General features: G+C 53.7%; 11 protein-coding genes across 11 annotated transcripts; 7 read left to right on the forward strand and 4 right to left on the reverse strand.

Annotated features, from left to right (window-relative positions):
* Window positions 1-149: 149 nt before the first annotated feature.
* Window positions 150-1,233, reverse strand: A1O3_09647 (casein kinase II subunit beta-2; the record flags this gene model as incomplete). The annotated part of the gene is made up of 2 exons (XM_007739741.1): window positions 150-935; window positions 1,177-1,233. 2 exons carry the CDS (start codon window positions 1,231-1,233, stop codon window positions 150-152), a joined length of 843 nt encoding a protein of 280 aa, XP_007737931.1.
* A 371-nt stretch (window positions 1,234-1,604) lies between these two features.
* A1O3_09648 (uncharacterized protein) lies at window positions 1,605-2,808 on the forward strand (the record flags this gene model as incomplete). The annotated part of the gene is made up of 3 exons (XM_007739742.1): window positions 1,605-1,720; window positions 1,821-2,133; window positions 2,194-2,808. 3 exons carry the CDS (start codon window positions 1,605-1,607, stop codon window positions 2,806-2,808), a joined length of 1,044 nt encoding a protein of 347 aa, XP_007737932.1.
* Window positions 2,809-3,735: 927 nt separating this feature from the next.
* On the reverse strand, window positions 3,736-5,904 carry A1O3_09649 (uncharacterized protein; the record flags this gene model as incomplete). Its single annotated transcript, XM_007739743.1, has 1 exon — window positions 3,736-5,904. One exon carries the CDS (start codon window positions 5,902-5,904, stop codon window positions 3,736-3,738), a length of 2,169 nt encoding a protein of 722 aa, XP_007737933.1.
* A 1,243-nt stretch (window positions 5,905-7,147) lies between these two features.
* Window positions 7,148-9,712, forward strand: A1O3_09650 (uncharacterized protein; the record flags this gene model as incomplete). Its single annotated transcript, XM_007739744.1, has 1 exon — window positions 7,148-9,712. The coding sequence occupies one exon, from the start codon at window positions 7,148-7,150 to the stop codon at window positions 9,710-9,712; it is 2,565 nt and encodes an 854-aa protein (XP_007737934.1).
* Window positions 9,713-12,677: 2,965 nt separating this feature from the next.
* On the forward strand, window positions 12,678-13,978 carry A1O3_09651 (uncharacterized protein; the record flags this gene model as incomplete). The annotated part of the gene is made up of 4 exons (XM_007739745.1): window positions 12,678-13,063; window positions 13,130-13,250; window positions 13,309-13,358; window positions 13,420-13,978. 4 exons carry the CDS (start codon window positions 12,678-12,680, stop codon window positions 13,976-13,978), a joined length of 1,116 nt encoding a protein of 371 aa, XP_007737935.1.
* Window positions 13,979-14,717: 739 nt separating this feature from the next.
* Window positions 14,718-15,755, forward strand: A1O3_09652 (uncharacterized protein; the record flags this gene model as incomplete). Its single annotated transcript, XM_007739746.1, has 2 exons — window positions 14,718-15,133; window positions 15,437-15,755. 2 exons carry the CDS (start codon window positions 14,718-14,720, stop codon window positions 15,753-15,755), a joined length of 735 nt encoding a protein of 244 aa, XP_007737936.1.
* Window positions 15,756-16,145: 390 nt separating this feature from the next.
* Window positions 16,146-17,573, reverse strand: A1O3_09653 (uncharacterized protein; the record flags this gene model as incomplete). Its single annotated transcript, XM_007739747.1, has 1 exon — window positions 16,146-17,573. The coding sequence occupies one exon, from the start codon at window positions 17,571-17,573 to the stop codon at window positions 16,146-16,148; it is 1,428 nt and encodes a 475-aa protein (XP_007737937.1).
* Window positions 17,574-17,960: 387 nt separating this feature from the next.
* A1O3_09654 (uncharacterized protein) lies at window positions 17,961-18,275 on the forward strand (the record flags this gene model as incomplete). The annotated part of the gene is made up of 1 exon (XM_007739748.1): window positions 17,961-18,275. A coding segment is annotated over one exon (198 nt), but the record flags the coding sequence as incomplete, so codon positions are not given.
* A 3,250-nt stretch (window positions 18,276-21,525) lies between these two features.
* A1O3_09655 (uncharacterized protein) lies at window positions 21,526-22,164 on the forward strand. Its single transcript, XM_007739749.1, has one exon. It carries the CDS (start codon window positions 21,576-21,578, stop codon window positions 21,822-21,824), a length of 249 nt encoding a protein of 82 aa, XP_007737939.1. The 5' UTR covers window positions 21,526-21,575; the 3' UTR covers window positions 21,825-22,164.
* A 631-nt stretch (window positions 22,165-22,795) lies between these two features.
* On the reverse strand, window positions 22,796-23,227 carry A1O3_09656 (uncharacterized protein; the record flags this gene model as incomplete). Its single annotated transcript, XM_007739750.1, has 2 exons — window positions 22,796-22,921; window positions 23,045-23,227. 2 exons carry the CDS (start codon window positions 23,225-23,227, stop codon window positions 22,796-22,798), a joined length of 309 nt encoding a protein of 102 aa, XP_007737940.1.
* A 1,277-nt stretch (window positions 23,228-24,504) lies between these two features.
* A1O3_09657 (uncharacterized protein) lies at window positions 24,505-25,887 on the forward strand (the record flags this gene model as incomplete). Its single annotated transcript, XM_007739751.1, has 1 exon — window positions 24,505-25,887. The coding sequence occupies one exon, from the start codon at window positions 24,505-24,507 to the stop codon at window positions 25,885-25,887; it is 1,383 nt and encodes a 460-aa protein (XP_007737941.1).
* Window positions 25,888-26,441: the final 554 nt, after the last annotated feature.

Below are 26,441 nucleotides of genomic sequence, written 5' to 3' on the forward strand. Positions count from 1 at the left end.
CCTCCAAGCCAGCATCCACAACTCCATGGCCTAGATCCTGGTCAAAGGCTAGACCCAGCACTCCCTCGCGACCACACCTGGGGCTCTGTTTCTTCATTAATCGTCCGTCGCATAATCCCTGTTTCCCGTCCCGTCCCGCCAGGCCCAAGTCATTTCAAAGGCTGAGTTGGAGCCACAGTCCGCTGCAGTTCCACCCCTCCGTCTTGCTCGGCGGATATTTGCATTCGCCGATCACCGTGGTCTCCGATCTCGTTCTCGTCGTCTTCGGCCCTTTCGCCATCGCTGCTGTCCGCATCCTCGATAAACAGCTGCGCGCTGTCGCTTATAACGCCGGCCTCCTTCAACCTCGCGCGCATGTCCCGTCTCTCGCTGTCCTGCCACCTAGCCAGGGCTGCTGCTGCGTGGACTCTGAAGCCAAAGACCTTGGGCTCGTAGCGGCGCCGCGACTTGACCGGTACGAGGGCCGGGTATACCTGGAACAAGATATTGTGGAACGAGCTGCCAAAGTACGCGCCGTCAATGGCTGCATGCCGACTCGACTTTGGGTTGTAAATGTCCTCGCACTTGGCGCAGAACAGCTTGACGCTCTTCTGGCCCGGATTGTCGCTCGGTCCGAACGGGAGCAGCGGATGGCTGTCGCAGAGAACACGCGGGCACCGGCCAAAGTCGGACCTCTTGAACTTGTCCACCATCTTGGCGAGGCCGCGAGTAGTCACAATGTACCGCGCGTGCACCAGGCCGTACAAGTGACGGGCAGATTTCTCGATCGTCTCGCGCATGTCGTCGTCGCAGTCCAAGTCGAAAACGTCTGTGATCAGGTCCAGTGCATGTTGGTAGTAGTGCACCTCGGTGTTGAGTCCTGTCAAGTTGAACCGGTCCGTGATGTATTCCTCATCGATCTCACAGAAGTATTCATTACCGCGCGAGGAAATAAACTGATATCCAACACATTGGTTAGTACATGGGCGTGACAGCTATGTCAAACCAATTTTGTAGGATGGCGAGATATTTCTCCGTCCTGAATGAAGCCTTGGAAACAGAAGGTTGAGGAATCTTCCAGCCCTTTTCCATGGGACATTTAGAGCCGCAATTGCAATTTCCTTGTCCTTCCAACACATATACATCGCAAATGGGGAATTATGAGTGAACTAGAACCAGCGGGGAGCGCAAACGTACCCAGTCCCGCCAGTAACTCGTGTAGTCACTGTCAGTTTCCGACTGAAAGTCTTCCATCATTGTAGGCACATGTACCAACTGCCCTCACGATGTGCAAAGACGAGCAATGTGCGACGCTGTCGCAAGTTTTGTAGGAATGCCAAAGGCGAAGTGAAGTGTCAATGAGTTTCCTGGAATTGGAAGCAGAGTACTCTGTATCGCGGCCTGATACGCCTCACCGTTACTAGTCGATCACGTGATATACCAAAGCGGGGAGCAGATAGGGCTCGAACGCAGTTTTGGTTTTGGTGGTGTCTTCTACTTTCCTTGACCAAAAAGACGAGGGCAGTTAACCACCACACTTTCACCCTCGGCGTGGACAATGGCCTACGCCGAATTGATACACCACCGAGTATAGCAACATAAGGCTGTCGGGGATCGTCTCCGAGATGGCTCCCATCAGCCAGCGCAAGCATCTCGGCCGCGACAAGTTTGGGGCGCAATTCAGTCTCCTCAAGACTCAGCAGTACACCGACCCCTCCACTCGAACCGTCACGCCGACCATGTACGTAATCACTACTTGAATTCATTCGATCTCTCTGTCGAACGAATTCAACCCACACTCCTCCAACATTCCGGGCTGATCTCCTATTTGACGCGCGCAGCCACCGCACAATCTCATGGAACGCGTCCGGAGGTCTGATCGCAACCGGTGCCAACGACAAAACAGTCCGTGTATGGAATCCTGAAAGGACCAGCCCGCGGAGCCAGACAGAGCTGAGAGGGCACGGACATGCCGTGGAAAAGGTCTTATTCAATCCTGCTCGCGAGTTCGAATTGGCGAGCTGCTCTTCGGACGGCACGGTACGATTCTGGGATACCCGGAGCAAGACGTGTGTGACGAAGCTCGAGGTTGGCGGTGAACCCTTTACCTTGAGTTGGAGTACCGATGGGAGCACTTTACTCGCAGGGACAAAGGTGTGTTGGGTTGAGGGACCTCCTATCCGGATTTGGCACCGCAGCTGACCGCTGGCCCAGGGCGACGTCCTCATCCCCATCTCGACTGCCATACCCTCCTCCCCGGTCATCCTTTCGCGACACAAGCAGACGCTCCAGACGAACCAGACCACTTTCTCCAACGCATACCCTCCTACTGACCTGCTCATAACCCAAGGCGACGGATCCGTTAAGATCCTCGATTTCCCCTCTTTTCAGCCTCTGCATAATATTTCCGCCCACACCTCCTCTTGCACCGCCATCGCCTATTGTCCGAACGGAAAGTATGTTGCCGTGGGTGGCTCTGATGCCATGATTTCCCTCTGGGACACGAGGGACTGGGTGTGCCGACGGACGATGTCAAACCCCAGTTCAGGTGCCATCAGAGGGCTTAGTTGGTCCTGGGACGGGCGCTACGTGATCGGTGCCAGTGAGGAAACGGGCTCAGGCGGTGGCGACGGGTTGAGTTCCGGGATCGACATATATCACGCCGAGACGGGCGATGTTGTCCATACCATTGCGACGGGAACAAGCGGCATCCCCGCCGTCGAATGGCATCCCAATCGATATTGGTTGGCGTATACTCAGATTGAAGAGACACGACAGGGGAAGTCTAGTCTGAAGATTGTGGGTGCCGCAGGAGGCCTCCCAATATAAAGGGATGTTCCGACAGCGTTTGGTACCATTCCTACTACGACGACAGCATATTGCACACGCTGCGCCCTTAAGTGGGCGCACTGGTCGGACTCTCCACAGGATATCCTGCCACTGAACATGAGGGCAACGTCCAGGCGCCTCCGCAGTCTACTTGATTTACGTCTATGAAGGTCTCTTCTGTATTCGACATCTACATTCCTGGATAGCCCATCCATGTATACCGGCATCATCTGAGCAGGGAGGGCATGATCCAAACCGATTTGCACTGTACGTCGATAGCCTGCCATTATGACCAGCAGCGCTACAGTCAGGTCACGGGTCTAATATCAGGTCTACAGGACATAACTGCGTCATATTGCCGGAATGTTCTGTTGGACACCAGCAGACTGGGACACTATGTATGATATATATTTCTATATATATAGATTGACGATCAATCCAATTACATGTACGGATATTGTATTGGGCGCTTACACACGATGACACCTCCGCCCTGGCTGTTCTTGTACTGTCACGAAGCCTACTTTTGGACAACAAATCCTCAGCTCCTTCGTTAAAGAAGTCGACAAGCCCTCCGCCTCTCGCTGCGTACGTAGGATGGAGCGGAGCCGACTTGAGTGCATATCTCGCGAGATAAAGAGCTAATTCCAGCTCCCATGGTGTTAAGTTGAGGATTAATTGGCGCGCTGTTGCGTCGCTCGATGGGTACATGTGCTTATGTACACTTACACTACGTGTGTGGAAAGCACCTGAGACTCGAATCAAACTCGGATTCTACCCAAGCTCTCCTTTGACTGTAGTACCCAAAGTACGAGCAGGCCGGCTCGCCAGTCAGCTGTGAGGCTCGGGCTCAGGCTCGGGCTATGGCTATGGCTGTGGCTATGGCGACGACAGCGGTCATTCCTTCAGGTTCAACCGGCGCCTGTGCTATAGCTTCAATGCGCCGGCACTGGATTCCACGGCAGCGGCACGATCGGCCCTCTTACTCTTCTTGCCTCCGAGGTCCTGTAGCTCTCCTTTCTTGTCGATGACCTTGACATTGCCCTTGCGCAGCTCGGTGAGGATATCAGCTTTCTCCTGGTCCGACTTCTTTTTGCGAGAGGGGCCCGGCCCCGACGCAGTCGAGCCTGTGGCCAGAGTCTTGCTTTGGTCTTGGGCTTTCTTCATCCGCTCCTTCTCCCTCCTCCGGCGCCGTAGCTTCTCTTCCCTGGTCATCTCGTCTTTATTGACGCTCACTCCACTCTTGCGCACCACCAGATCACGGTCAGCCCTCTCCTCGCCCGGGCGATACACCTCCTGAGGAGCGAGCATGCTCTCCTCGGCATTGGCACCTAGGCCGACGGGCCGGGCGTCTTCCATGCTGATAGTGGGCTTGTCTTGGACAGTCTTGATCTCGGCCTCGACGCGCTTCGGCTTGAAATGCAGATTGCTCAACAAGTCCAGTTGACTCGAGACCTCTTTCCAGAGCCTCGAGATTTCTTCGTGTTGTTTCTTGGTGGCGGCTGATCGTTTGTCGACGTATCCGGGATCTGTGGAGCGCAGATGTTCCTGTTCATAGACCTCTGCAAGGCCGGATTGTGGCTTCGTGTCGTCCACTTCAATACGTCCACGGCGGGTTTCGTTCGCGGTGCCAATGGCATCCGGCCGCCGGCGGACAACTTCGTCAAACTCTCTAGCAAGGATGCGTCGTTTAATAAGTTGTTCGATTTCTTCGGAAACCTCGGTTGTAATCACCGGCACAGGCTTGCCAAGTCGTTCAAACTCAAGATCTTCTTCAATCAGCGAGTTGAGCGGCCGGTCCGCGGCTCGTGCCTCTCCTGACAAGGTCCAATCACGTTTCGCTACGTTTGCAGCTTCGAGGCGACGGATTTCAGCTGCAATAGCAGCACGTTGTTTTTCATGTGTCGACATGTTCTTCATTGATGGCCTCGTAACGTCTACATCGGACCCGGATTCGAGATCGGAAAGTTCTTCATCGGATTCAAGCAGGTCGCGCCGCGCATCAGAAATTGCTCGTTGCATGGCCTCCTCAATGTCCTTATCGTCCTCCGGTCGGCGTTGAGGCGGAGGCTGTGTCTTGGGCAGAGCTCGCATGCGTTTGGTCTTAGACAGCTTTTTGGGTGGAGGTGCGAAAAAGTCGGCGTATCGAATTTCATTGGTGTTTTCCAACCCGGGGAGAGCATTCCCAACATTGTTGGCCTCGTCGTCAGACATATCTTCGTCACTGTCGTCGGCGTTCAGATCGGCATTACCGAATGTGGGACCGTCCTCTTCGTCAGACGCACCATCTGGGTCGGACATCTCGTCGTGGTCATTATTAGATTTGCGATAGGGTATCGATGAAGGGTCGGCATCCCAATCAATTTCATCTTCATCGCTCGGGTTATCATCCTCTCCCAAGGCGTCCAACTGCTCAAGGAATTGTGTCTGTCGGTTGAAGTCATCAATGGAAAAGAAGCCATCGTTCAGATTGTTGGGGTCTTGAACGTAGGTTGCTGGATCCTGTGTTTCAGAGCCCGAAGCAGAATCCAGGGCCTCGGAATCTTCCCCTCCAATGTCTTCCTCTGCAATGTCTTCGATCTCATCTTCAAAGCCGTCGTATTCACCTTGGAGGTCACCCTCGTCAAAGAGCTCGTTGTCTGAAAGATCCTCTTCGTCATGTTCGTCGTCGAGAGAGTCATCCTCGTTGTCCACCGTCAGTTGGCCGTTCAGGCCACTTGTATCTTCCACGTTTGTCTGCGCTCCACTGTGCTGAGCTCCGAGATCCCTCTCGATCTCGGAGCATGCAGCGTCGAGGACTCTTCTCGCCTGTTCCCACACCTGTTTCACTCCCAGCCCACTTGTGTATACCTGACGGAGTTGTAGAACATCCTCTTCACGCTCAACATCACTCCGTTTCCTTTTCTTCCTGTTTTCATCCCGCCTTGATCTTTGCGCGTCTGCAACATTTGAGGCCAAGGGATCAAGGATATTCTTGACAGAGGCTAACGTGTCGAGATGGAGGGAGGATGGCGGCTGCAGGAAGATATGCGAAGACGTCGCGAGCTCCGCAAGCAGGGGTTCGATACCAGAGATGGCATTGACAACGACAGCCATGATTGCTGAGACGTTCTCTGCTTGGTGCACGAGACTGGCAGTCTCTTCTGGTACGTCGCAATCTGGTGATGGTGTCGAATTGCACCCGGAAGGCTAGGCCTGCGGAGAATATTTTTTTTCCTTCGCTGACGTTGGTCGTTGGTCGTTGGTCGTTGGTCTGCAGCCAATAATAGCAAAGGCGGCTTGGGCCGGGGTCAGCTCAAGCCTAAGGAGCCCCCTAGCCTTAGGCCTCTTAAGCCTGCAAGCTGACAACCAGACACCCACCAGACACCTGGGTACTTGGTAGGTAGGGAATGGTATCCGTACATATGTAGCTTGCCAGCCCACCCAGGGCCCCAGGCGCTTCCGGGGTGCCTACTACAAGCTGAAATCCCAGTCGACGCTGTCCAGGTGGAGTAACAAAAAAAAGTGCAGTAACTTTCACGTGCAAGCTTGAGGCACCCTCAGCCGATGCTTGCAGTTTCCATCATTTTGCAGTGGTGATCCACCCACGAGTAGAAAAAAAAACCAGGCAAAATGAATCCATCAAGGAAAAAACTGTTCTAGTTTCCAGTGCAGTGGATGCGCTGTTGGCAGAATACAGGTTTCATGGGGGCTGTGCAACGCTGCTATCTGTCTGCCAAGTAGGCAGGTTTCAAGAATGAATACGGATACTGCGTACAAGCGAGGGATCGTGGTCCTTATCCTTGCCGATTTCACGTCGAGGCAGGAGTTTCTGCAGCACGAGACTAATAGCCGTACTGAACTCTGTACTCTGTACTCTGTACTCCGTATACACACCTATAGACTTCGAATATGCAAGTAATGAGTAGTGAACTGTCGGTAGTTGTCTGGGCTGTGGCGATCCAGGTGCGAACCCCCCCCTACACCCCTCCATGGTCCCTGGTCTAGCGTTGCTTCTTGACCCGAATGAGCAGATTACAGGACGGATAGGTGCCTCCGCCCCTGCCTCCGCCCCAGGCTCAGGCTAGAGCAACAGCTGCATTGGCGCTGCCTCTGGTATGTATGTAGCTTCTTTCGTGATCATAACGGCCTTTTCCCATGTGCATCATCGCCTTCTTCCAAACACCTGATTATCTACCTCTTCTCATCCTCGCCACTGTTGCATGGTCACTAATATAAGCAGCCGCCGGCTTCCTCCGGTCAGTCCTCCCTCTACGCCGACCCAGAATATCCTCTTCCTCCGCGCCGGAATATCCTGTGACGTCCAGAACTGCACCGGAGATAGCTCGCAACCCCGCAAATGAAGTTTGGCGAGACCCTCTTCCAGAGGTCCGTACCAAAATGGGCTGCCTACAACGTCAATTATAATGAAATCAAAAATCTCATCAAAGAGAGGACCTCTGCCGGGGTCGCCGTTCCCCGCGATATCCCAGCCCAAGGAAAGTCGCGGTGGGAAGAGTTGGAGAATCAACTGTTCAAGCTGCTGTCCGCAGAATACGACAATGTCACCCTCTTCCTGCGAAGCAAGCAGGGCGAAATCGAGCGACGTCTTGCCCACGTTGAAAAGCAGGTTGGCATAGCACGACGCGCCGTGCAAGGCAATGCACTGGACAAACCTATACTACAAGCACGCAGATATCGGCAGCTCGTGAAGGACATTGAAGAAATCGGCGATGAGATACAAAACCTTGCCCGCTTCGCTGCCGTCCAGCGAACCGCTTTCCGGAAGATCTTGAAGAAATATCGCAAATGGACTGGCTCGACCTCGCTACAAACCCGATTGGAAGTTGAGGTCTTCTCTTCCGGCAAACTGCGAACAGACTTTTCGGACTATCTACGACAATTGTCAGAGGTCAAGACCATCCTAACCCAGGAGCTTGCCGGCCCCATGCTGACTGGTCGGTCTCGAGAAAATCTCCCCAATAGACTGCAGCAGGAACAAACTTCCACAAGGGCAAAGAAGTCGGCCATTGCTCAAATCGAGGGTGCTCTTCTCTGTGATCCTCTTGCTTTTGATGCAGCCGTTCTAACAGAGCCCTATGGTGAGGCCGCTGGCAGCGCGTTCTATTGGATCCATCCTGATAATCTGGACGAAGCCCGTATGCTACTGCTCAGGCACATGCGCGATCCTGCTGGGTCACGCCCCCATTCAAGAAGAACTTCCACCGCTTCTGAGGACGTGCGGAGAAAGGTTGCTTCCTTGTCTAATGCCAACTCGGCTCTCAGCCATATGGCCCTATACGACAATGCGCAAAGATTCATCAAAGATGCCAGCCACTCAAAGCCGGCGCGGATCGCCTTGAGTGCAAGTTGGAGCCGCGACCCTGAAGCCGTCGTCACCCTCGCTGGTCTTTCGCCTACTTCTTCTGATGGGACAACTGTCATTTTCAGTCGTAAAGAGCTGGCCAGAGCACTACAGCGTGACTCGGCGGCTTCCGGGATTTCAAACGAGGCCTGCACTGTTCGAAACTATCTGATTGAGCATAGGGACATTAAACCACTCGCCGAAGTCTCCCTGCATCGCTCCCGCTACGTTGGGATGACCAACACGGCCGAGGTTGCAAATTGGGCAATGCTAGATACCGCCGTGACAGTTGCTCCTGTCGATATTTCCCAACTGGGTGAACCGCAGCCTCAGTCCCACATTGGTTATGCCTTTCCCTATGCCGTTCTACACATACGCTGGGAGTTCGCGCGGACACCAGCCGTTGTTCGGGCGTTCGATGAGTCGCATTTGGTGGAGCGAGTTTTCGACTTTACCCTCGAAGACATGGCGATTTATACCGTCCAAAAAGAACTTCCCCAACCGTCATGGCGTCCTCTTCTCGAAAAAGACATCAGGAAAGTACCAATCGTTCCTCGCATATCGCGACCGGGAATATTGGCACGGACCAGGCTAAGTGCATCGGACGTTGTTGGTTCGTCCTCGGGTCCGTCGTCCAGCGATGGCCCTCCGGATAGTATCTTCTCAGGTTTGGCTGGTGGCCCGTCTTCTGTGACGTCGGACGACGGTGGTCGCAATCGTGGACCTTCCGCTACCGCACAGCCAAAGCCTGAAACGATCAAGGGTCGACGAAAGAAGCACGCACGGATCCAAGTCCCGGAACGTGAACCTCCCACCAAGTACTGGAACGAATTCGATGACGGAGACTCAGATGTGAATCCAGGCGATGAGTATGTCATCTACATTGATCCAAATGGGCCTGTATTTCCCGGTGCCGAGACCGTTTCCAAGGCATTTGGTGCTGTGTGCGATAGTTTTAGCAGAGGCACCGGAAAAATGATTTCCTGGCTACCACTTGTCTCAACGCGCATGGGATATAGGACTGACGGCGAACGTGCACCACTTCTCGCTGACCGGCAAAGTAGTGAGGGTGATCCCGAGTCCTCGAGCTCCGATACTGACTCTGTGATCATGCCGCAGCGGCAACGGCCTCACAAAGGTCGACGACGAAGGGATCGTTCCCAAAGACAGAATTCCGGCGTCTACCGGCCCCACCAGCTGCTTAGCCCTCGACAACGAGCCCTCGAACGGACACTGTTCTTTTTCTACAGCGGGTTGCTGGCCATTGCCTATGTCCTCCTGGTCATGTCAGGCATACTTCTGGCGACGGGCCGTAGAAAGGCATTTGTCGAAGTTGATGCTGGCGTGGTCGCGGGTGTCATCTTCGCCGAGGCATGTGTCATGGCAGCTGTGATCCTGATCTTCATGAGGAAGCAGAGATTGGGTATCTTACATTGGGGGCTTGTCGCAGTCGCAGTTGCGAGTGTGGTGGTGATTGGCGTTGGCTTGCTCGCCTTGATGTTTGCCAATATCAAGACCGCCAAGGAGAAGAACGGCCACTCCAAACCTGCACACGGATGAAAGTCTTGCTTGATGTGTGGTTGACAAGATGTGTTTAACAGAAAGTCAAAGGCTAGACAAAAGTCTCCGGGACACATGAAACCCTATTGCATGAATGATGGTACCCGCCCACCTATTTTGACTTCATGACCGCCCGCATGGTCTTCAGGCATATGGAGCTCACCAAAGCAACTGGGGGCTCTCTGCATCCTGACAGTAAGACGCCAAAGCCTGTATGCCCCCGGCCTGTGTGAGCATGAAAACATCGCCTGCTCCTACCCAGCGCCGCATGAACGGATCCGGACGGGCGGAACGAGGCTGGAAGGTGTACGGCGACATTCAATACCCGGAGACAGTTAATACAACTTCCCATCTTACCATCGGTATGCGTTGTTTCATGTTGTATGCCGGCCAAATCAACATTGCCCCGGTGGAGGCTCCTACGCTGTTATGAAGAGACGAGACAGAAGTGTCAAATGTGCAACAATAATGCTAACTTGTGGTAATGGGGGCAAAGTCGGATTTGAACCGACCCGGAGTATAATAGGGTACTCATATTCTCTCACGCCCCTGAGCGGGCATGTGGCTTGGGGCCTTGGCTCTAAGCCACCCACTGTATAAGGTATACGGAGGACTATATATTACATTGCCTGCGGGCGAAGCGAGACGAAGAGGAAGAGAGTAATAGAGCATACATGATATACACCCCATTCAAGCTTCTCCAGCGAGACGAATTGAAACTCTGTTTCTTGCTTGTCCGGGATCATTACGCTCGACATACTGTACTTCGTACACGGCATTGCTCTCTCCACCGAGTACTTGTCCGGTGGCACACTCCCTAAAATAATGGCACCGATACTAGGTCTGAGAAGGCCATATTCTTTCTGTAACAGATCCCGATTCCCTACTGTTATCCAGGTTCCAGTTGTGGCACCAAGTGGGACCCCTTTAGAGACACTGACATGCATGAGCCAGCACGAAAAATCTTCTGTTGCATAACATGCGAGAAGTCAAAGAGGCAAATCGAAAAAAAGCAACGCAGCACTGCAGAACATGAAATGTACCTAGTTGTGGTAACAAGCGTCCGCTACGTACACTGCTCCTCTGCCACTGGTGGAATTCTGCCGTCTCCTAGGGATTGGAGACCCTGAATGCCTCCGCCAGTAGTCTTGCTCTTCTGTGTAGTTTGTAAGCATTTTGCAGCCCTCAGACGGCTCTAAACACTGTTCTTCAATCCATTTCTTTGCATTGCTGTCCATAATGATGTGGCGTAACACGTCGCGCCTTGGAGTGAAATACCAGTCCCCAAATGAAAGCCCTAGCGGGCGAAACGAGAGGCGCGGCTAACTGGCCCTGCTTTAAGGATAGTTGAACGACGAGTAGAGTGGCTCTATGCCCGCTTTGCTAGTCAGTATGTATAGATTGCATATGAAGCGGATCAATACTTACCTGCGGAATGGCAAAGCGTGCCGACAGAAGGTCTAGACAACCAGAGAGGCTTGCGCATGCCGTTGGAGGTGGTTCTAGTGCCTATTTCGGGAGAGTTTGAAGAACTTGAGGAGTTTCGGCAGTTTGAGGACGCCAATTGTGTCTGAGCTCCCGAATCGAGCTTCGAAAGAGGTAAAGGACGATGATCGAGACCGACAAAGATATGGCAAACCCCAGAATCAGAAAGTCCCAGGTGTCCCAAGAATCCATGACAAACGACGCACTCCGAGACGACAAGAGAGTTTGGTGCTGTAGAACGAATGGATCAAACGATGCGGTCCGGGACGATAAGAGAATGTGATGCAGTAGAAGAGATGTACCAAAGCTGTGGCTTGCATACTCGGCTTTGGAGTGACTTTCTACTTGAGCTGGACAGAATCACCACCTCGTGCTTTCCATTGCTCGGGAGTGCAGTCACGATGGACTTGCCTAGGTACCTTGTTCGTTTGCGGACACCACCACATACTTTACCCGTTTGCAGTACGCCCTTTGTATCCTTTGTCTAGTCAGGCCTATATAGCTGAGGAGTACTCCCCTATCTGGAGTACTCCTCACCACCAATCTTAATATTTATTTGCTCCATTCAAGTTACCTAGGTACCTACCCACCTTGGGGTTGGAGATACACAGCAGCGCCTGCAACTGCGACACGAGCCATGTTGCGCATTCAACCTGCACCCACATTCACTTGAGTCGTTCTCGACACCTGTAGAGGCGGAGTCTGAGACCATGAGACTGTCAAATATTGGGGAGCATTCCCCAGCCTCATCTACAAGTCTCCACTATTTATTCTATATCCTAGTAGTCAGGGCGTCCCCCAGACCCCTATGATACTAGGTAGAGAACAAGGCACTCTTCACCCCTGTAGTTCTAGTGAGACAGGGTACAAACTGACAGGAAGAAGGTCTGTTAGGGATCACCGAGGTGGCCAGAGCCTTGGAGGAGTTGATATACACATATTCCATACTACTCCGCAGTAGCTAAACAGTACTACCGTGACGGAGTACTCCGTACTGAGTCAGGCGCATACGGTCGATCGAACCGTGCACTTGCGTAGATTTAAATCCTCGGTCCCGCCATCTTCCGGGGTCCCTGGTTCCTGGTTCCTGATCTGCTGCTGAGAGATGCGAGGTACGCGTAAACCATGTCTCGAATAGACCGGCGCTGGCAAAGGGGCTATTAGCAGGACCTGCGAGGAGTGCTTAGGAGGGTCTATCACTGGGACGTGACAGGATGAGTGTACGCTTACGCGCAGGTTGGGCCAGCAGCTTTCTGCTCCTGTCGGTGCTTCTACCATTTGCCATCGGCTATACCGTCCCCGAATACGTGACAGACTATGGTAGGTGGCTAGTTGAAGGCATTCCTGATCGCGTTGTCTAGCAGGGCGGCATGCATTGAGGCCCTCCTAGGCCCCGTTGTTACATCTTCTAGGGACCTGGCTGATCAATCATGCTTCCACACCAGCTCCGATCATCTGGTTACATTCAGATGACCCTTTTATGCCGAGTGATATTCTCACTCACGTCTTGCACACCATCCCGTTCCGCAACTTCGAGCCTATCCCCGACGTGCCAGCATTGGATCTAGACACCCTTTCATCTCTCAACCAGTACGGCAAAGCTGTCTACCTGACCGCCATTGAGAATGTCACCAGCAACCCAGACTGGTTTCTGGGCGAAACACCAGACGCAGCAGGGGCCCTCCATAACTCTACTGCCTGTGCCGTGGTGGTGATTGAGAAGGCCGAACAAGAAGTTGATGCGTTTTACTTCTACTTCTACTCCTTCAATGAAGGCGCAGACATCACCCAAGTGCTGCCTCCCTTGAACAGGATCTTCCCAGATGGTAGACCCGGGGATCATTTCGGAGACCACGTGGGTGACTGGTAGAGTACCCTTCCTGGAATCCTGTGTCCTCTACCTCTATCGTAACTAACCTGGGCCTGGTCAAGGGAGCACAACATGATCCGATTCAAGAACGGCAAGCCAACGGGCATCTACTTTAGTCAACACGGCAGTGGCCAGGCCTGCAAATGGGATGACGGAAGTTGCGTGTCTAAAGACGGTGATAGAGTAAGTGATTCGATATGTTTGTCTACGTTTCGATTTGCCCATGCTGAATCTCTCGCAGCCGGTCGTTTTCAGCGCCAGAGGCTCGCATGCAAACTATCCTACTGAAGGGTAAGCACACTCATGCACCACCTACGTCAAGGACTTCCCTCCTGAAAACTAAACCGGACAGGAACCATACACACGACGAGGCCCTTGTAGACATTGCGGACAAAGGTCGCCGCTGGGATCCTATTCCATTGGCTTACTTCTACAAGTACGATCCTGCAACAGACGTCCTCACCCCAGCAGATCCGGGCACCTATCCGACCGACTGGTTCCATTTCGAGGGCGCGTGGGGCGACAAGAAATACAAGGATTCCGACCCTCGCCAGAAGACCGTCCCTTACTTTGGGCTGAAGAAGTATGATAACGGGCCTACAGGACCGAAGTTCAAGCATCTTGTCCGGAAAGGACTGGTGCCAGATGAGCCCCCGGAGAGGAATCTGATGAAGGCTCTCGTTGGCTTCTACCTGTCTCTGTATGGGTGCTGCCTCCATGGACACAACCCGTGGGTAGTCGTCGTCTTCACCATCGTTGTCTTGGCGGCGATTATCTTTTTGGCAGCGTTCACATTCAGGAAAGGCTGTCTATTCCTGAGGAGGCGGCTCCGCCAAAGACGAGCCGAAAAGGGAACGGCCGAGTTAAATGTGCCCTTGTTAGACCTTGAGAGGGCTGAAGATGAATCGTAGACTAGACCCAGACCGGGTTCCGAAATAAATACGCGCAAAGTTCCAGCCATTGCCAATATGTGTTCTTCTTCGTCTTCGTCGGGCCGCCGATAGTCTGGTACCCACGCTCGAGTTGTTACCAAATTCTGTTGACCGGCCCGTGTTATGTAGCAGTCTTCTCCCAAGCATCATCTTTTGAATTATACAGAGCAAGGCTGAAGAGACTCTGGGGTAGTGTATCCGTATTCCATAGCTGTCTGTCTGTACCTGTGTGACTGGGGCAGTGGTACTAGTACTCTATAAACCTACTCTGTACGGAGTAGAGTCCTTGGTGTCAGCATAATCGAGGTGACGTCAGTACGGGCAGGCGCGAACCGCATTGGCCGGGCCATCCTCCGTAGATCTCTCCATACAGAGTACGTACTCCGTACCTAGGTAGGGTACGAGTACAGAGTAAAAGTAAGGCGTCCTTGCCGTCATCACTACCTACTACCTGGGCAGAGCATTGAGTTCAGTTCTGAGGACAGACACTGCGGCGCATGTACTCTATCCGCGCCGGCCTTGACCTTGATTGACTTTCTACTCTCTGGTCTGCGGTCTGCCGGCCTCGGCAGGTTGAAGATCTCCCATTCACTTTCGCTCGACTTCCTGTGTATTGTCACCGTTGAGGCGTCGCGTCTTCTCCCTCAGTCCTCGCAGTCGCCAATACTACTACTCTTCCTACCCCTAGGGATTCCTACCTACTTCTATCAGGCCCAGAATGGCGGACGTCGATACCGAGACGCAGACCCAGACGCCATCCAACGAATCCACGCCGCTACTGCCCTCTGACCGACTGTACCTGAACCGGCTGCGGCAGTCGCGCGACTTCATCGCCTGCCACATTGTCAAGATTCACGGCGAGGAGTCCTGGGTGTGGAGCCTGCGACGCCACCTGCAGCGCTTCCTAAGTAGCAAATACGGCCACTATTTTGTCATCCTGCTCGTCTCGGCGGATATCAGCTGCATCTTCGCCGACTTCCTCATCTCCCTGCATATCTGCGAGCATGCGGGTGACAAGGGCTTCGATCTCCGCGCCTGGCAGAAGGCCAACGACGTCTTGGGATTTATCAGCCTTGCCTTCTCCTGCCTCTTCATGGCCGAATTGCTGGGGAGCGTCTTTGCTTTCGGGCTTGAGTATGTCGTTCCGCTTTCTTTTTTGTCCCTTCATCATTCGGCAGATCCATCCGCATACAGATGGATGTTAGGACTGTACCAATTCCCCTGCCCGATGTCCCAGCAGTCACAGCCGCTTGGGGAACGCTCAATAAATCTGAATTCCAGCACTTTGTGCCTGCAGTTGTGGACTTGTAGTTGATATCTTGCTATATGCGGAGGCGAACGTCCAGGCTATAGCAACCTCCGCGTCTGGTTTCTTCTCTAGTCCCGCCCCGCCTGCTACCTTTCAAGATCAGGATGTTGACTGGCGCGCGTGTCTAGATACTTCCGCTTTAAGTTCCACATGTTCGATGCCCTGGTCATCCTGGCAGCCTTTATCATCGACGTTCTTCTGCGCGGACCTCTCGAGGAAGCTGGCTCGCTGGTCGTGGTCTTTCGGCTGTGGCGCATCTTCAAGATCATCGAGGAGTTCTCCACTGGTGCCAACGACGAGCTGGAAGATCTACAAGAGCGCATCGAGGCTTTGGAACGCGAGAAAGACGAGGTTATCAAGGAGAACCAACAGTTGAGGTATAGGACAAGCTACGCTGATGGCGGGCATCAAAGCGACGGCCCCAATGGTGATGGCTCGGCGAGATGAGGGACGAGCAGGCGTTAACACCGCAGACTATGTGTCTGTGTATACAAAGACGCCAGTGATGTGACAAGGCGGTTCGGGGTTAATGGTTATGGGGCATTGTTCATGCAAATTCAACGATCAAGCAGGACACGAGTGAACCATGGGTCAAGTAGACATGATAAGGGATTCGGTCAATCTGAGGCTCGCTAATGTGGCTCTTTCTGCAATAAAACAGTCAAAAGAAAGATAGGTGTCGGGCGGCACATCCTGTACCGCGCCGTAATGATAGTCATCCGATCGTCACCAAGAAAACCCAACCCAACCCAACCCAACCCTCGCGGGATGTTAAATCCTCAAGCTGCACTCGCCGGCGACAGCTACGCTCGCCACCTCCACCTCCCACCGGCCCTGCTAAGATTGTGCCTGGTCACATTCCTCAATGAATCTATAGATGCCCTCGAGTCCTTCATAACCATTCCCAGCAGCAGAGGTTTTCTGACTGGCCCGCACAGGAACATTGCGTGGCTGGAAAAAATACAGGGCGGCGTCGTCATCCCCTGCCGACTCACTCTCGTGGATACTGGAATATCCAGACGGCGACGAAATCCAAGGATTCTGCCCCAAGGCTTCACCGACCATCTCAAACGCATCGGCTGATTGGCTGGTGGCGGAAACGTGCGAAAAGCCTGCTGACGGCTGTGGCGGTGGGGAAAGCATTTCGTGCCATTCAATGCGGTCTCGCTTGATCCGCTTCGTGGCCCTGCTGTCGTAGTGGAAATCGATGCAGACTTCACTGGCGGTCTTGCTTGGTGCAAAGGGGAAGAGCAGAGCAAGATCAGTCCCGTTATGAGCGTCGAAATCCTCGTCTTGACCAACAATTCCACGCTTGATGTTCAGTTCACGACACAGATTCTCTAGGGTGTCTGCATCACAGCCTGGGAAGCGGACTCTTAGAGTCGACTTGTTTTCCAGGGATATTGGGAGATCCCCCAGAACTGCTAGGTGTTTGAGGTCGTTCATTATGGCGGCCAAGTCTTTGAGAGCACGAGCGAAGTCGACTGAGAGATTGGACATCAAAGTGGTATTGTTTAGAGTATCATGGTGCAGCTCATAATCGCAGGAATCGGCGCAGGCAGAGCGAGGAACGCCGCTCAGGGGCCCGACAGCGGTGATGGTGGGGGAAACCTTGAAGTCGAGGAACGACCCTGGGGCATTGACGGGAGACGAGTCCATCATATGCTTTGCTTCATCTTGGAGGCTAGACATAGCACGGAAGCGCTTCTCCCCTGTGCGAGGGTGTGTACCATCAAATCGGGCTTTTTGGCCTGACAGCCAAAACGCTCGAACGGCCTGCGAGACATTGTTGACCACCTGTGCGGGAGCAGCTGGCGAATGTGAGAAGTATCTTGCTCCCCCTACACGACCACCACCGAGACCATAGCCACCTGCGGAACGACACAAAGTGCCGCCGGTGAGATTTGGCCGAAGAGTAGACGCAAAAGGTGCACGACCGGTCGATCGTGCAACTGCAGAGCCCGTCCGAGAAGAGGGATAGGACGCTCGAGAAGCGTTGGCTCCGGACCGAGAGGAGAAGTGTCTGATGGTGGCATTGGTGGCATGTTTGGTGCTGTACCAGCGGCTCTGGCTCTGACGAATGCCAGCAACTCGACTGGCTGGTTGACGTTGAGAGACGCGGGCATAGGCAGGTTGGGCTTCAGCTTCTATGGGCTTGGATGCTTGTGGCAGTTTGTCACGGATGAGTCGACCCGTCTTCTCGACAGCGTATCTGATGAGCCTCATGGCCTTTGGAACCAGGAGATGGCCTCCTGATGCCGCCATGATGTCCTCGCTCAGCAGGCAGAGATGTGAGTGATGGTGAAACGGGGAGTAGATGATGGGACAGAAGGGTCGTCAGGTCGTTGGGCAGGTCTTTGGGGCCTGCGCGGCGGTTTGCCACCCAGTCACCGCCCCCGCATACAAACAAAGTCCCGACCGGAAGATCACGTGTTTCACGTGATGGCTCTTTGCCCTTCATCTCCATAGGAATATCTCGGGGCACCCATTTCGACACGCATTTCGTACCGCACCTATTTCGGAGTTAATCGACTTCTTATTAAGTAGTCGGTATCGTACGACGGTAAAAACGTTATACGAGAGCTCCTTATAGAGGCTTCTTAGGCCGCCTATAGTACCTACTGGAACGTCGACACAGCTTCAATACACAACCCCCACGAAGACTGGGTAGATATAAGTTCGCATCCAGTCCTCCATGACAATGTGCTAAAGACGCTCGGGACCTTCGACGAGGATGAACTCCGGTCCGACATAATCGGCAGGCTGTTCGAGGGGCTACCAGCCTCCGAGATCGAGCGCCATGATGTTGTGGTATGCTCGCCACCTAGAACGTTGGAGGTTGGGAGGTGACAGGTGTTCTGGTGTCAATAGGGCTGGTTGCTCACCGGATGCACGGAGATACTGGAGGCGACCAATCGATGGAGACGAACGAGGGGAGAGGAAGCTCTCGCATTGGGGTGTGGAATCACTGCGGGCGCATCTCCCAAGATTGTATTGGGGCTCGCTCATGGAATTGTCCCCCATGATCTCGGCAGAGGTTGCACAGACGACGTCGTCGCAGAGGCCATTAAGCTGTTACTCGTCGCCTGCCAAAATACTTCTAGAAGATACATAGGGGATCGGAGCACGTGTTGCTCTTCCTGACAGCGGTCAGGTTACCGTGTGCCAGCCAAGCTGTAGAGCGTGAAGACGCGAGCTCGAACCGACAGGTCTGGCAGTTACTTGGTCATCAGCACGCAAGGGAAGGCCTTCTCGTGCGTCGTGCCTATCTGACAGCGCCATATTCTCGGGACCTCAGGACCATCTGGCATCAGGAACGGGGGAGGAAGTCCAAATGGTCAGGGTGAGAATCCCAGCCTCTGCGAGATGGGATACACGGACCGCTACTTCTTCCAAACGCACTAGTAGCAATGTCCAGATGCATTCGACCTCGGTAATCTCGCTGAAGTAGCCTTTCTCCAGTCCCCAAGCAGGATGGGGCCAGTCTCACCGGGAGAGTCGTCGGGTCCTGCGGCTGTGGATCGCATTTGTGGCGCGCACCATTCGCATCTCCTCCTAGACGATCGATTAGTATCTATCGAAGTAAGGTAGTCTTGTTGTCATCAAGCTGAACAGCGTCATTACTTCCTACTATACCATCTGTTGATAGACCGGTTTGATGGTTGATGTTCTAGTTGGGTCGACGGTTCTCGAATGGACCTGCTAGTACTTAATTCCGCGCCAACGCGTCGAGTGCAAATGGGTCTGAGTGTTTACTAGATTGATCGGAATCTTAGTTGTATCCATTAGCGTCATTCGTAGTCCGACTGGATGATCGTGGTCTGTAAGAGAAACGGCATCAACACGAGATGCCCAGTTCAGACCGCCGCAAGGGGCGCGCAGCATCGAAGCGAAGTCTTTGACAGGGATGCATGGGTATCATACTCTGTATGTTGGCAACAATTTTGACGTGGCTGCCTCAACACAACTGCGGATAAAACACCATCCGAGCGATCTTCTAGAGACAAGCGCCGGGAATGTAGACAAAAGGTTTGCTAGGCACCACCAAGTAAGTATGCGGGACAAGTTGGCCTGTGCATTGATCGTGCCAGTGTCCAGCTGATTTATCCGACCGTCAAGTGAAGTCCCACCTGCTGTCAACTTCCCGTCCCGTCAAGTTGGGTGTTCGGGGTGGAATGCTGACATGTGACGAAGATGAAGGTCGCTGGTGCTAACTGTCCGTCGCTGGCATTGTGAGGCCCCCTTTGGGCTGCAGGCTGATCGGTGTCATCGCGCTCAAGCTAGTCGGTCTTGACAGCCTGATTGACAGCAGCTTCTACCGGGGTTTAGGGTTGAAGATCCCGCTTGTGTCTCCACTGTCATATTGGGAAGAGACGTCTGTCTGTGTATGTCAGTAAAGAGTAAGTTGATGAGCTTAGTGAATTGTGCGTCAAAACAAGGTTCATGGTGGCTTTGTTGTTGGCTGGAGGGTCTACGCATACAATCTTGTTCTGTTAAAAGGGGCGGCAGGCAAATTGCGAGGTACCCCGGCTTGGTTTTCACGCGACAATGGAACGATTCCAGAACACCAAATCAAGCCACAGGCTGGGTAGCCGAAGTCTTCGGGCTGGGCTATCACGGCTTGATCGGTAAGAGACGCTGTTCCCGATAGTCCCAAGCCTCGTCCATGGGTGAGTGTCGTACTTTAGAGTTCTAGAACCGTTCGCAAAAAACCCATGTGACACGACAATTGAACGACCCTAGGAGACACAATGCAATTTGCACATCCCCGGTCCAGAGGCCCAAATGTTTTGCTGTTGCTCAGGGTAGACCTCCCACTCCCAACCTGCGACACGTCAGGGCAGCAAGGAGGTTTGCACCTGCAGAGACAGCGCAGTTATGCACCCGGGTGGAGTTTTGGGAGCGGCAGGAGATGTTCACTTTAGCGCCAAATTGGGGCCAACACTGATGCAGAAGTGAAAATGCCACTGTGAAAACTATGTGCCTGGGAACAATAATAATCCAGCATGTTGGAAAATTGGAGTCTGTGCGTAGTACGTACAACTTTCGGTGATCTGTGGCCGGAGTGTCCGCACTGGATCGGGACGTCCGTGCCCCTCTAAAGGAAATAGCTGGGCTCTGTGGCTTGCAATAGTCGGCAGCGATGCGAGTCGATCATCGATCACACTCACAGGCGAGCCCGCCGCTACCACGAGTCCGTTCTGCCGGTAATCTGCGAGCGAAGAGAAATGGTGTGTGTGTGTACGGAGTATCCGTACAGCATGCACTCCTTGACTGGCGAGACGTAGCCGGGGCTCAGGAGGCCGTAACAGCAGCACTTCAAATTAGGGGCAATGATGCTGGCCCTCGAGGCCTTGACAAAGTCCGTAGCCGCGGAACCGATACTAGGCCCAGATCGGAATAGCGTCATAACGCCGAGGCCCCAATGGGGACTAGCGGAACTCTAACTGCACGACCCAGGCCGGTTCTTTTGTGGCCAACCCGCGGTGGGCGTCCACCACCACCACCACCACCACCACCACCACCTTGAAGCTCCCTCCCATCTTCTCTCCTATCTCTTTGTCCTTCTTCGGCAACTAGCCATCTCACCCCGGCATCCTTCCCTCTCCCCTCCAATCACCTGCCGCCCCGTCTGATGTGCCCTTGACATTTCCGGCCAGAGTGCAGCAACCCTGGACCCTGCTCAATAGTTTCGAACATCAGGCACCCATTCTGGCTTCTCAGCTCCTCCGGGATTGCTCAAGGTTAAAGGGCCGCTCGCATGGTGCTAAACCACAAGCGATGGCGTGTCGCTTGTTGGCTGGTGCTCTCGTTTCTTCTTCTGCAGGATCCGTGCTTCCCATACACTTTGGCGCACCCTCCAGGTACAGCAGTCTTTGGAGCACACGCTTCCCCAGAATGCGCTCAGCCGCACATCTCAGATCCTTCGCCAGACACCATTCTGCCCCCCTTTTTCTTGCTTTGCTCGCCCTGGTTGATGCTGCTCCACTCTTGACGTGGATGTGGCTGACTGGAATGATAAGTCGGCGTGGCCTAGAGGCTCGTATCCTGGGCCAGACTCACGGTTGATCATTTGGTGGACTGTGGCTGCCTTGACCAGAAGAACTTCAAGTAGGCTGGCTTTTCCCTCTCTCTCCCCCTTCCAATTCTCACATCCTCACTCCTGTGCACCTGACTCAATCCATTGGAAACCCCCTCACCATTCCACAAGCCTATTATGTCAAATCCAATGCCGGCACCGGTTACAATGACCGCGTCAAAGGCTCTATGCTCACACGACCCTCTCTACTTCGCTGTCAACCCGCAAGAGAGAGCAGACATGACTCAACAAACCGCTTCGAGACTGTCCTACATCTCAGCCTGGAAGCTGGACTCAGAGTCGGCGGGACCTACTCCAAACTTACGACGGATGCTAGGCCACTGCTCAGTTCACGAGCGGACGCAAGACTTCACAAAACCCCAAGCGAGGCCGTCGCCTGTGCAAGTACAAGTGCAAGTGCAAGTGCCAACGAATGAGCTCTCGACCTATCTACAGCAGGTGCCCTCCTTCCGAGATTTTCAGGCTGCTATCGAAGTGCAATTGGCGACAATGGCGAGCATCACGGCCGCAACAGCTCAGCTGAAGCTCATGGAAAGGAACAGTCGAGAAATCGAGGAAGATAGTGATGACGACAGTTATGATGGTGATTGGAGCGACATGGACGCCGGGGCAGAGAGCGACGACAGTTCGACGGACGACGAGAGCCACGGCGTACACTCCGAATGTGGCAGTCCGACATCGTATTCCGGGGAAGGAGGACAGGACGAGGAAGCAGATGGGGACTTGTGGGCTCTACGGCCTCTCACGCCGCTCATGAGGGAGCAGTTGGGTCGGTGAAATCCCGACAAGCTGACCCGGTGACGGCCTTGGCTGCATTTCAGCTTCGTATCTGCTTCTTGGCGGATTGTTTTCACCATACGACTTTGTGGGTTTTCCTTTTGAGCCGGGGCGTTGGGTGGACAGTCAGGGCTCGAGGATGGGTTACGAATTCCCAATGGATGTTTTTGACCTCTAGATGGCCGAGCTACCAAAAAAAAAGCAACCGTGTTGGGTTGGACTGGTACTGTCGAATTTTCATTTCAATAGATGGCCGAAGATACCCAGATTGAATATGTACTATTGATATATTAAAGCAAATTGTCAAGGTCAAACATGACCGACAATGCCACTGACAAGTTATCTGACAGTTCTGTGCTCTAATCTGCCGCTCCGTCTTCGGGTATGCGGTTACCGGTGTGGTTACCGGTATAGATAAACATGGGCCTCGAGCCCCGCTAATAATGTGTCAATCCGTGTCAACCAAACTCCGGGGATTGTGGCAGATGTGCGTTCCACGTCCTGGAACCATCCACTCTTATATATCCCGTTACCCTTAACGACAAAAGACCCCAAGCTGATGGCATCAAATGTTCGTCATCGTCGTCGTTGTTGGGGAAAACCCGACCGTCTAGTTTTTGCCTTGGTTTGCAAGCCATTTGTTGACGTCGGCGCCCTCCAGGAACCACTTGGAGCTGTCAAGGCTCGAGTCCCTCTTGCTGAAGCGGTTGTTCACTCTGGAGCCAGATCTTGTAGCCTAGAGAGAATGAAGATTAGTCGTAGCTCTTAGGGCAGGTCAGGAGCTGTCGACCTACGACCTCTTGCGTGAAGCAGTCAAGTCGATAGGGAGCATCTCCAGCACAAGGCAGAGGACACTTACGGCATATGTGACACCTCCGACAGTGGCCACGGTGGCAGCGGTAAAGACACCATGCATTAACTGACGATCCTTGGGACTCATCTGGTGACCCGTGACGGTGGAGGAGAATCGAGCAGGGTTGGTCAACCTTGGGCCCATAGCCGAAGCAAAGCGGCGAGAAGTGAGTTGACGTGCAGCGTTCATTGTGATGGGTGGGATGGTGTTTTGGAGTGCGGAGTGTGATGTGTGTTTAGTTGGGTTGATTGAGTGTGATTGCAATTGCAATTGCTTCGAATTGTGCGCGTCTGATATGGTGAAGTCCGAATGGGTTGGAGATCTGGAAAGCCTACCTGAAGTCCTCGAACTTTGACGAGCTTTTAAACAATCGTATGCCTGTATCCTACCTGTGTCTGGCGTCCAGAATGTCCCGCACAGACGCAATATCCCTCGAGCCCTGAGGGTGTATGGCAGTGCATCATCACCAGACTGTGCGCAAAGGTCAGCAGTATAGCAGCACAAACTATCAGGTGCTGGATGAGCAGATCACCACACCACACCACATCATAGCAGTCCAAAAGGACTAGACCTTTCGGATCGACAGCCTGAGCGCGGCGGGCTCCGGGGGACCACCAGCCTAAGGGCCAGTTGCCGCCACATCGATCGAGGGACGACAAGGCTGAAGAGCCAAACTTGAATGGGGAGAGATGGGTGGACGATCGACGAAACCGACCAGGACGACGCTAGAGAGAGAGCCGGAAGATGGTCAGGCCACCAGGCTTTTTTATGGTACGTCATTTACGGCATCAGTACACACATTCCAGGTGCGGCAATATCGTCATTACCGTCACATCAAAACAGTCTCCTGCCCCCGGGTCTGTGTGCAGCGCCTCTCCGGGGGCTAGGCCGGCCTCTGGATCCTCGCGTACTGTCACAATTTTACCCCACGTGACTTAGCGCGTGGCTCCTGCGTCTCTCATTGGCAGGTATGATACGGTGGCTCTCTTGGCAATACATCGTGGCCGCTGCGTGGTGTGACCTGCGCTTTTCGTCCTCGCCCGCGCTCCCAATCCAGCAATCAGCAATCCACGTCTTCCCGTCCCACGCTTCGGCTGCACGCCAACCTCCGTCCCCTGTCCACCTTTGTGCCGTGTTCCCATACTGCCCAACCGCCCAGAGCGCCCTCGGTCACCTTACAACTACAGACTCAACTCCACAACACAGCTTTGATCTTCGACCTCGTGGTCTGACACTCTCCCTCCTTGCATACCAGCCCAGAACACAGCCTTCCCAGTATTACCGTCGATCAGCTCACTGCTCTCTCTGTACGGCTCAGAGTTTGCTAGACGCCTGCCCACACAGTGGTCTCAGAGCCTTCGACAGACCAATCGAGCGGTTGCGGTCAGCGGACCAGAGGTTGGATTCCTGTCTCACCCAAAGTCTAAGCGTCCTGATCTGGGACGGAACACCCAGCCGTTGAAACAATGCCTTTCCGTACCGCCTACCGGCAGCATGATGTCTCTCATGACTTTCATAAGCAGCACAGTTTCCACGGTGGCCAACCCCAACTAGCCACCATTGTTGATCCCGACTCAGTCGATTACCGTGGGTGGCATGAGATGGATTTCACCACCATGCCCCTCAGCTCAACCACAACCTCAGCTCCTCTGCAAAAGTACTCGGCCAACATGGACACGGACGTGGGCTCACTGGCCTACCTACGCTCTTCGAGTCATCGCGAGCACTCGAATGCCTCCTCTCAGCAGCAATCTCCCGAGGCGCAAACCACCCTCTCAGGAGACCTCTACACCACCGGACCCTTCTCCTATTCTCAGATGCTCAGCATGGACTCGGATCTCTCTCCCATGGACCAGTCCAGCCTCAGCAGCTCACGCACCGACTGTGATTCCAACATGATGAACGACGATAGCAGTCTCACAACCGTGGCCCTCTCAGGCTCCGACTCTATCAACGCCTCTCCGCCTGTTTCTTCCTTGAACCCTATCGCCGTCTCGCTTTCAACCAAGTCTGACCCGACAGAGAAGCTCTGTCCCCTGATAGCGGGACAAGTCGACAGCTGCCAGCCGCAGCGTTGTGGTCCGGATGCTCCCTGCATGAACTTCACCACGTTGCCCCCCATCGAAGAGTGCACGTCTGTTCCGTGTATCACTCAAGAAACCTCTCCCAACGAAACTATGATCACCAGCGACAGTGTCTCAGTTTCACTACATCAACGACCTAGTATGAGCTCGAGGACCAGCAGCGTGACCACCGCCCAGTCCCACCGCGGCTCCTCCGCCTCATCCAACGAGCATCAGGTCCAGTCAGTGCCACTACCTCCACGACGCTCAACAGCTGGAGCCGCCGCCGCCGCTCGTCGCCGAGCCCGGAACAGCACCAGCACTAACACCAACATCAACGCCTCTGCCACGATGATGATTGCATCTGATGATGAGGAAGAGGAACAAGTGACGACCAAAAGCACCGCTCCTTCCAAATCTGACTCCAAGCAACGGGCGAAGCAAGCCCATTCTCTCGTCGAAAAGAAATATCGAGAAAACTTGAACGCGAAGATTGCCCAGCTCCACACCACGCTCCAGTCGTCACATTACGGCCCAAAGACAGGCGAGGAAGGCGACAGCGATACGCCCGGAAGTGCCCCCATCCCAGCTAGTAAGGTCCGCAAGAGCGACGTCCTGACTGAAGCTATGAACTATGTCAACCAGACGGAAGTGGAGATGCGTCACATGGAGAATGAATTACAAAGATTGGGCGAAAGAGTCCGAGTGTTGGAGAAGCTGGTCCGATGTGAGGACTGCAGTTTACTCAAGCAGATGGTGAATCTGCAAGTTCAGCCCGTCGGATGAAAACCCGGCGGTGAAAAGAAAAAAGATAAAAACAAATTTAAACAAAACCCAAAACCAAGCCGCGACCTTTGCAAGACAGCGGTCGTCGGGGCCCTCTGAGCTCTGTACATTCTTCTGGTGTATAGACGCACTACCGAGCAGGATCTTTGATGTGGAGTTTAGCGTCTAGGGTTGGTCGATCCTACGGGACTCATGTTTGAGGTGTATTTGCAGGAGTTGGAATGAGAATGGCGAACCCCAATGGCTGGGATACTGCCGATGGGCTTTCTTCAGTATGGATGTTTTGAAGGGGCAGCCTCGTAGGTGCCTGGTGCCTGATAGGCCCAAGGCCCCAGGCCCGAAGGATGACAATGGATGACAAACATATGCTATATAGTATATCCATCCTCAAGTGCCCTCCAATATGGACGGGACAGCACGAGGGATCTGAGAATGAGAAGATGAGTTCCCAAGCAATCAGGTGTTTTTGACGACTATAAAATTCGACCATAATATGTTCGATCAAAAGCCCCAATAGGATAAACCCCGGGTTTTCACTCACTCACTTACTATAC

Source organism: Capronia epimyces, assembly GCF_000585565.1.
Source record: "Capronia epimyces CBS 606.96 chromosome Unknown aczIQ-supercont1.10, whole genome shotgun sequence".
Classification (NCBI taxonomy): Eukaryota; Fungi; Ascomycota; class Eurotiomycetes; order Chaetothyriales; family Herpotrichiellaceae; genus Capronia; species Capronia epimyces.

Excerpts from the sequence above, each read along its gene's own strand:
- A1O3_09655 (XM_007739749.1), top strand. The coding sequence starts at position 21,576 with ATGCTCACACGACCCTCTCTACTTCGCTGTCAACCCGCAAGAGAGAGC.